Source organism: Engraulis encrasicolus, chromosome 11, assembly GCF_034702125.1.
Source record: "Engraulis encrasicolus isolate BLACKSEA-1 chromosome 11, IST_EnEncr_1.0, whole genome shotgun sequence".
NCBI classification, from domain to species: domain Eukaryota; kingdom Metazoa; phylum Chordata; class Actinopteri; order Clupeiformes; family Engraulidae; genus Engraulis; species Engraulis encrasicolus.
Window position 1 is genome coordinate 540130 of NC_085867.1, and position 10000 is coordinate 550129.

A 10000-nucleotide genomic window follows, 5' to 3' on the forward strand; every position below is an offset into this window, starting at 1 on the left:
CCAAACCTCTGTGTGTGTGTGCGTGTGCGTGTGCGTGTGCGTGCGTGTGTGTGTGTGTGTGTGTGTAGGCGTGGCAGAAGGCTCGTAGTGACGGTTGGGAGCGGCCCTTCTGTGAGAAGAACTTCCTGTCGCAGGCTACCATGGAGATCATTATCGGCATGCGGACACAACTACTGGGACAACTACGCGCCATAGGTAGGAGAGGGGGGTGTGTCTATGTGTCGCTACGCGCTATAGGTTGGGGTGTAAGGGTGTGTGTGTGCATGTTAGAGTCCGGCCCGCTTCGGCTATTTTGATGAACAACTTCAGGTGTCCGCACACCGGTTCCGACAGCCCGGGTTAGGGTGCATCAAACGCCCCCGACAGACCGGGTCCATGAATTTAGGTTTCCCCCCACACTGGCACACACATGCTATAAACCTTTTTTTCTGAACGCACTCCCTTACCTTTTCCCAAGACAAGCCGTGCACCCCCATCCCAAATGTCTACACGTGTATACGCACCAAAAAATGATTTAAGCTATTAATTACAATGATTCTTACTTTAGACATTAATCAATAAATACTTTCATGAATTTACATGGGGACGAATACATGTTTAAATTTGGTCTTAATTTGGCCTAATTATAATATTTGGAAGCAGAATTTTGGTCACAATCTCAACACAAACAAAATTCTGCGCAACCCGTGAAATCTCTGGCACACCCCTAGGGGGTGCCCGCACCCCAGGTTAAGAACCACTGCTATAAACAATGGATGGCCAATTTCATTACGGCAGAGCAGCAATGGACAAGGGGCCGCTCCACCAGACCTTGTCCCTAATCGACAGCCGACATCCAGGGACATTGGTGGTAGAGGATGACATGTTTCAGGAGCGGAAATAGAGATGACTGGAAATGAATGATTTTGAGTGGGAGTGGGCGGGATCGGGAGACATTCTTACAGGAGTGGACGGGATGGGATTCATTTCTTTTACTCCAGCCCGGACAAATAGCCCAGTTTGTCTTTATTCTACTGTCCCTGACTACTGTTCCTGTACTGTGCGTGTGCGTGTGCGTGTGTGTGTGTGCGTGCGTGCGTGTGTGTGTGTAGGGTTTGTGCGTGCGCGTGGCGGTGGCGATATCCGTGACGTGAACATGAACTCTGAGAACTGGGCGGTCGTCAAGGCGGCGCTGGTGGCCGGGATGTATCCAAACCTGCTGCACGTGGAGCGCAGCGGAGACTCACACGCAAACTCATCCGCCGCCCTCATGGGACCCAAGGAGAAGAGGGTTCGCTTCCACCCCACATCCATACTGAGCCAACCACAACTGAAGAAGGTACACACATGCATACACACATTCACACACACACACACACACACACACACACACACACACACACACACACACACACACACACACAAACGATAGCAGTGTACTGACAGATACCGATAGTGCAGTGCACCAATAGTTCTGAATTGAATTCTGAGGAGTGGTGTTCCCCAGGGGTCAGTTCTCGGCCTGATGCTGTTCTCTATCTACATGGTATCCCTGGGTACGCGCTCCTAGGCAGGGCTGTACATTAACAGGGTTCCCACACGTCCTGGAAAACCTGGAAAACCTGGAAATTTAGAGATGTGTTTTCAAGTCCTTGAATGTCCTGGAAAAAAAATATTTGTCCTGGATTTTTTTTCCTTCAACTTTTTCCCGATTTTGTTTGTGGTATAATTTTTACTCTTCTCCGAGTCATAGACATGACGATTCAATTTATATCCACCTATTGAATACATTGTCCACACACACACACACACACACAGACTCAGTGTTGCCAAAAGTCGCTAGAAGTCGCTAGTTGACTTGCTGAAAAGTCACTAGCTGATATCATGGCGTTATATATCTCTCGAAAACGGTTATAATAGGCCTTACGGTCATAATAGGCCTACAAATAGGCAGTGCTAGCACTTCCTTACAAAATATTGTACTGCTATCTTTGTTGGAGATCAGAGCTTTCAGTCTCACTAGCCACTTTGAAAGCTAGTTTGATCTTTGGTGTGACAAATCACAGTAGTTGCATCAATTGTTTGTATGCAAGAATATTCCAGAGAAAAAGAAACTGGCAACAAAACTGGCTTGCAGAAAGACAGAAACCACTGGCCACAATGGTTGGTGAGCAAAAAAGTCAAAGTCAAGTCTTGTGGAGAATGCATTTAAATCCAAGTACACTAATTTTTGCGATAAGAGAGAGACTATTAAGGTATTCATTTCTGAGATAATGTGACATTAATGTGAGTTTACATTGCACTTTCATTTAATTCCGAATAAACGTTTTGTGGATCAGAAAGTATTTCAATTGAACAGAGGCTGCACGTGCTGGGCTTGCTAAATTTGACATAGGGGTGTGGTCGCCATGCTCCAGCAGATTCCTACTAGCGGGACAGCTGGTGATCTTCAACCGCAACCCAGGTCAATACCTTTGGGCAAAGAACATAGAATGGATAAGAACGCTTATTCGCAGGAAATTGCATTGGCCACGGTGTAGTACGGGGGCGTAGCCCGGGGACACCATGCGCAGTGGATGCAAGGCCATGATAGGTACAAATTGTGACACTGGAAACTCCGCAATTTGAATTGCATTGTGGGTGCGAGGAGCTGCTGCTAGTTCCGGCCCGGTCAAAATAGGATGTCCTGTCGTCAATGTTCAGTTTGTGGTTAAATGACAGCTGTCATTCAGCCTTAATTACAGCTGACACAAATTCACTATGTCCTATGACCTGTTCCACACTCCGGCCCTGGCGGTAGTGGCTTTGCATTTTACCTTGCCGCCAGTACTAAGCAAATAACGTACATTGGATAAGAAGTATCACTCAATGGAAAATGCATTGGGTTAGGTGTAGTCCGAGGACATTGCTTAAAGACACTGTGCTCATGGTCAGTGGGTGCAACGCCATAATGGATAAAATCTGAACTCTGTAACTTCGCAAAATTGGCCATACTATGCTCTTATCACCAGGGCTTTGAACCATTATTTTTTTCCAAAAGTTCCGCTCCGAACAGAAACGGAATTATAACGTTTCCGGTTATGCGTTCCACCAATAAATTGACGTTCCCGAACCGGTTAGAACAAAAAAATACTGTTCCCGGAACGGTTAATTTCGTTCCTGTCAGCTGATTACTCCCCATAGCTCTAACTGACGTTAATTAACCAAGAAAGACGGAAGTGCAAATGAGGCAGCCTACTTCCAAACTGTTTATTCAAGCGGATGAAAAGAATATCCTCCAGAATGTTGTCATTCAGGGACGACCTAAGAGGAGAATAAACCTCAATGATGAAAATGCGCGCTCCACGCTGACTTGGGTCACGGCGAGCGCTATGATGGACATTGTGAGTTTGTGCATATTTGAAGCGCCCATGGATGCCCAATAACATCAAACATTCTCGGTGCGCTTTACACGCGCTTCTCTGCAATATCTTACAATGATTCAATGGAGACTCTGCCCTTTTGTATTGGTTTCTCTTATTTAAGATGTGGAGTGGAGACTTTGTAATCCACAGCTCTCTCTCTCCATTCAGTCAGAGAATGTCTGATCACACAGGACGTGAACCTCAGCCGTCATGGTAACGTGCACAGGAAAATAATTACTTTTTTTTGTTTGAGGAACGGTATTAACCGGTATTAACCGGTTACCATTATTTTTAAATAAGTGTTTCCGTTCCCGAACATAAAAAATAGTAACGTTTCCGGTTTCGTTTCTGTTCCCTTTAAAATACAAAAAGTTTCTGGTTTTCGTTTTCGTTCCTTGAACCGGTTCAAAGCCCTGCTTATGACGTCTTTGGACGTNCCCTCTTTCCTAACACACTGTACTCATTCATTACAACTCATTTCAACCTTAAAGTCACATTGTCTCTAAAATGCATTGTGTGTCGCTGTGTATGTCCAAATTGTGGGTCCGACGGATGAAATATCCGTCCTGAATTATCCAAAAATAGTCCTGGAAATGTCCTGGAAATATCCTGGAAAATGATTTTTGAAAAAGAGTGGGAACCCTGGTGTAGTTTTTTCACTAGGAGCACAGGTGCTCCTAAATGAAAAAAATTAGGAGCACGGATAAAACTTTAGGAGCACAGATACAAATTTAGGAGCACTCCAAAAATCTTGTGACACGGATAAAACTTTAGGAGCACAGATACAAATTTAGGAGCACTCCAAAAATCTTGTGACACTTTTGTTATTTGGGGGGTTTATGTAAAATACTGTGCTTATTGTGCTCATTGCTTGTTTCTTCATCTTCATGCACAATGGCCTAGGCTATATGTCAGTGTTTTTTTCCAACACTGGGGTATGGGGTCACCTGGAATTCCAATGGGCTCCCCTGAAATGTCTAGGTGTGAAATAAAAAATACCAATAAATATCACTAATTAACAATCCATAGCTATTGTAGTCTTATACTGTCAGAAATATCCACTGTTTTTTTTTTATAGCCAGCAAGTTTGCTCAGTCATGGTTTTGGTTGTGAAAAAAATGTGGTCCCCAAAAGTTCAGGATAAAATGGTCCCAGTGCAAAAAGTGTTGGGAACCACTGCTATATGCCATAAATCACAGTTCCCATTACTATTAGCCTACTATTATTAGGCCTATTATCATTATTATTGTTATTATTATTAGGCTATAACTTCGTGATTAAAAGCATGTAAATCACATGCTTACTGAACTAGATTGACTAAATCTTAAACATAGCCTACAACACGTTAATCCAACGGGCTTTATTATAGCCTAGTTTTTGTTTCCTCAAACGCATGGGTTGGAACCACTGACTTCTATAGTAGAAGTCTGTGGTTGGAACGGTGTGAAATGAAACTGGGAGCAGCAAAATTATCTCACTGTGTTGACTGCTCTTTTTGATAGCCTACAGCACCGTTAGCTACTGGACCAACTAGACTTTAAATTTCCGCGCACTGCACACTACTTGTGAATGCTCCTCGAACCCTAGGCCAACCAGAACGGCATTTAAGTGCTTATCTGCGAACCGCCCGTGTTCATACCGGGCTCTGAACTTGTTCCGCACATGATTGTGTTACCCGGATGAACCTGCTGACGGCCACGTTGTTGTCAAGGTTCGCGGAGAAAAAAAACGCGTATTTTGCTGTTCGCATTGCAAACCAACTTTCTGGAGAAATCGGGAGCTCCACCCCTTTTGTCAGGAAGCAATCAACTTTGAGCAGCTCCAATGGCCCTGGTTAGAGGTTTTAAATCAGTGACGTGGTTTAAGCAGAGATGTTCTATTGGGACTACGAAAATGTTTGGTTTAAACTTAATCACAGCCCTTTCTGGCCTCGACCAGTAGCGAACGGAGGGAGGTGGGTCAACCATGCTGTTTGGGAAATAAGTGCATTGAGACCATGGTGTATTGGTGGTATTGCACTATAAACATTATTATTATTATTATTATTATTATTATTATTATTATTATTACTACACACACTGTACACATACGATTTCCACCCAGCATCTATTCCACAACTAAATCCACACTTCCACATCTAGCATACAAACTCAACCACCCACACACACACACACACACACACACACACACACACACACACCAACACACACACATAAGGACACACACATGCACACGCGCACACCCACACACACACACACACACACAGAAGGCCACGAAGGCCACAGGTCTTCCTGTGTTCTTCCTTTACTCTCCCCAGCTCCTGACACACACACACACACACACCCACACACCCACGGGGGCACACTGCTCGCACCATCTCTAAGTCATTTCATAACGTGTGTGAAATAGAAAAATGAATATAAAGCAGGGTCATGTCGTGATGACACTCACACACACACACACACACACACACCTCGTGTCGTAATCTCTCCCCTCGCATCAAGGACATTTATTCATTCAGTCCCACACACACACACACACACACACACACACACACACACACACACACACACACACACACACACACACACACACACACTATGTCAGTGATTCTCAAGCTGTGGGTCAGGCCCCACTGGTCTGCTGTGAAGGTCTGCTGTCCAAAATGAATTGCACATGTGTTGTCATTTCCTACACAGACAGGAACTCACTGGGCTTTACAAACAACAACAGCAATAGAAATAGAGCCATGCAAATGTGGCAAATAAGTTGGAATAGGAAATGGTAAAAACAACATAGCGTGACATTAAAAGAAATCTTCACAGCTAAAACAAAGCTAAAAGCATGGCATATTTGGGCGACTACTGGAGATTTGAGCGATTTGGGTAACAGTTGGTAATTGGACTTTATCAAATATTATTATTTGATAATTTGATAATTGCATTAAATCTGATTGCCATTGTTTACTAATATAATTTCGTAAGTGAAGAATTTTTGCACACCTCCTTGGTCAGGTGCGTAGGAGTGGAACCCCTGGGTCACCAACGTTAAAGCAAAGAAAGCTCCCGCACACTGTTGTGTGAAGAAGGTCAGTAGACCGAAGCGTTGCATTAAACCATGCAAATGTGAAGTGTGCGGGAGCTTTCTTTGCTTTTACGTTATGTTTTGCATAATTAACACATCCATGTGGTTGTGCTTTATCTTTTGATAATTGGAAAGGATCGCAGGCCAGGGACAGGGGAATGTCGGTGTGTAACGTCTGTCTTATATTTTTGTGCAACAAAATTTGCCATGCTATTCCCCATTTTCTTTACAAACCGGATGCAACTGAGATACTAATTCGCCGCGTCTAATGTGACATCATCATTCACTTGCCAACTCCATTGACACCTGGGAAGGGGTGAGAGGCTGAAGGGTTTAAGAATTGAAATAGAATTAACTTAAATGTGGTATTTTATCTAATTTTTTTATTAAAATGTTTAGATTTAGTAGTTTTTTTCCGAGAAACATTGAGATTTCGGGGGGGGAAACGCTACTTATCAATTAATCGTAAGTCGCTCGATAAGGCTATCAACTAATGATTAATGAATTAATCGATAATTTGCATCCCTAGTTTAAATGGAGGCCATGTGACTGGGGACCTACAGGCCTGAGAGGTGTGTGTGTGGGAGTATGTGTGGACGTCATCGTGTGTGTGTGTGTGTGTGTGTGTGTGTGTGTGTGTGTGTGTGTGTGTGTGTGTGTGTGTGTGTGTGTGTGTGTGTGTGTGTGTGTGTGTGTGTGTGTGTGTGTGTGTGTGTGTGTGTGTGTTCAGAAGTCTTTGTATAACTGTACAAATAGCGATAGGATATGAAGGTTGAGTGATGTTCCGATAGCTGCATCATGTTCTGAAGAGGAGAGGGGGGTAGAGGAGAGAGGAGAGGAGAAAAGGAGAGGAGAGGAGGAGAGGAGAGCAGACAAGGAGGGGGGAGTAGGAGAGGAGATGAGAGAGGAGAGGAGAAAAGGAGAGGAGAAAAGGAGAGGAGAGGAGAGCAGACAAGGAGGGGAGAGTTGGAGAGGAGATGAGAGAGGAGAGGAGACGGGGAGAGGAGAGAGAAGAGCAGACGCGGAGAGGAGGAGGAGAGGAGAACAGGAGTGGGTGAAAGGAGAGGGGGAGGGGAGAAAAGGAGTGGGAGGAGAGGAGAGGAGAGGAGAGGAGAGAAGGAATAGAAGAGAGGAGAGGAGGAAGAGAAGGGAGGAGAGGAGGTGCAGAGAGGAGAGGTGAAGACAAGACAGGACAGAGGAGATGAGAGGAAAGGAGAGGAGAGGCTAGAGGAGAGGAGAGGAGAGAAGAGGAGAGGAGAGGAGAGAGGAGAGCAGACATGGAGGGGAGAGTAGGAGAGGAGAGGAGACGGAGAGAGGAGGTGGAAAGGAGAGGAGAGAGAAGAGTAGACGTGGAGAGGAGGAAAAGAAGAGAGGAGAGGAGAACAGGAGTGGGGTGAAAGAAGAGGAGAGGGGGAGAGGCGAAAAGTAGGTGAAAAGGAGAGGAGAGAAAAGGAGAGGGGGAGGGGAGAGGAGGAAGAGAAAGGGGGAGAGGAGAAGAGAGCAGAGGAGGGGAGGGATGAGAGGAGAGCAGAGGAGGGGAGGGATGAGAGGAGAGGAGAGGGGAACGAGGTGCCTCCGTTTCCTTGGCCTCTTTTGTGTCCGTCTGTCTGCTTGTCTGTCTTGGTGTCCTCGTGCTCGTCTGCTTGTGCCTGCCTGCCTGCCTGCCACTGTGCTCCTGTTTGGCCATTCACTGCTATTTCAGTGTGACCATGAATACACAAAGTACAACACACAATGAATACACAAAGTACAACACACAATGAATACACAAAGTACAACACACACACCCAATGAATACACAAAGTACAACACACACACACAATGAATACACAAAGTACAACACACAAAGCTGGAGCTGGAGAGGTACACACACACACACACAAACACAAACACACACACACCTAACGCATGAAGCACACAGACAGTCTGACAGACACAGCAGACATGGCACGACTGTGTGTGTGTGTGTGTGTGTGTGTGTGTGTGTGTGTGCGTGTGCGTGTGTGTGTGTGTGTGTGTTTGTGTACCTCCAGCTGTCCTTCTGCTGCTTTTCAGAGTGACGATTTGAAAAAGAACTCCCACACACACACACACGCTGACCATTTCACTGTTTCCTTTGATTCATGACGTTTCTGTCCCCAATATAAAAGATGATGATGGTTAGTGTGTGTGTGGGGGGGTGACCCATGTGCCATCTCCTAGCTGCCTGCCAGCTGAGCACTAAACAAGACGCTACTTTTGAGAGCGGCAAAATAAAATCACATGAATGCGACTTTTGCGAGCACCAAAAAACCCTTCAAGTTTTAACACTTCTTCTGAGAGAAGCAAAAAAAAAAAAAAAACGCTACTATTCTGAGTGTAAAAAAAAAAAACGAACAAGTTTAGCACTATTTCTGCGAGCGCCATTTTGCTGCCCGTTGGTGCTGCTCTTCCTCAAGAGGATCCTGAAGGATGATGAGAAGAAGTACATAGTAAGGATAGACCGATATATCGGCCGGTCTATGTGTATCGGTATCGGCCGATACACGTGTGGTTTTGGTCGATACGCAATATGTATTATTTTATGTCATTCGGGTTTTTTAAAAGCGCCAAGACACTTCATTTTTGCATTACTTGATTGTTAGACATCACTTGGTTGTTAGAGTGGGTGTTTAAATGTTACAAGTTCTACTTCAATTTGATAATGTTAAATAAATGTTTATTTTTATTTCTTTTTTTTAAACTATTTGTCATTTTTTAAACTTTTTTTTTTACCCATATCGGCCCCGGAAATCGGGTATCGGCCAAGGGTGATGAAAAAAAATCGGTATCGCATCGGCCATTAAAAAAACCTGTATCGGTCGACCCTAGTACACTCGCCTCCAAAAGAGTTGTCGCCTACCCATCTCTTTGGAATGACTGCTAATAACCTGACTTTCAAATAATCACTTGGCTTCAGAAGTCACTCATATGAAAGCTACAACCCTCCCGAATGAAAATGTATGTACAAAAATAAATTTCATGCAACAAAGAAAGATTGACCCTTTATTGAACACAGACAGGGCAGATTTTGACAAGACAAAAGTTGTCGCCTATCGAACATAATGTGAAAATGAGTAGATAAGTCACTTCAAAACGCTTCAAAATATCCAGATCGGGTGTCATACTTAATCACTGATTCACTCACACCTCTCCAGAAAATCAACTTTGGCCTTAGGTGTCATTTAGGGTCATTGTAATCATGGAAAGCATCACAATGAAAATCAATGGAGTTCAATGAGAGATGGTGACATATTTGCTATTCGTAGAGCAATACATTTTTAACTTCATGATGTAATCATTGATAAAAGCCCTCGCACACCAGCAGCATGCATGCAGCTCCACATAAGAGTTGTATCCCTCCCATGTTTGACTTTAGGCACCATGTATTTTTTCCAAATTCTTCACCTTTAACACCAAAGAAGTCTCTCCCACTGTCCTGTCTCAAAAAAGCCAGCCAAGAGTATGTCAAAATCCCAAGATCAACCATTTTAGAACTGATAGCATCAAAACTG

General features: G+C 44.2%; 1 protein-coding gene across 1 annotated transcript in view; it reads left to right on the forward strand.

The window, feature by feature from the left end:
- The window catches only part of ythdc2 (YTH domain containing 2), a 49925-nt gene that overhangs the window by 29431 nt on the left and 10494 nt on the right, over positions 1-10000 (forward strand). Inside the window, exons 25-26 of the mRNA XM_063209780.1 lie at positions 69-195; positions 1092-1318. Coding sequence (XP_063065850.1) covers positions 69-195; positions 1092-1318 — 354 coding nt within the window. The remainder of the gene's footprint in view (positions 1-68; positions 196-1091; positions 1319-10000) is intronic.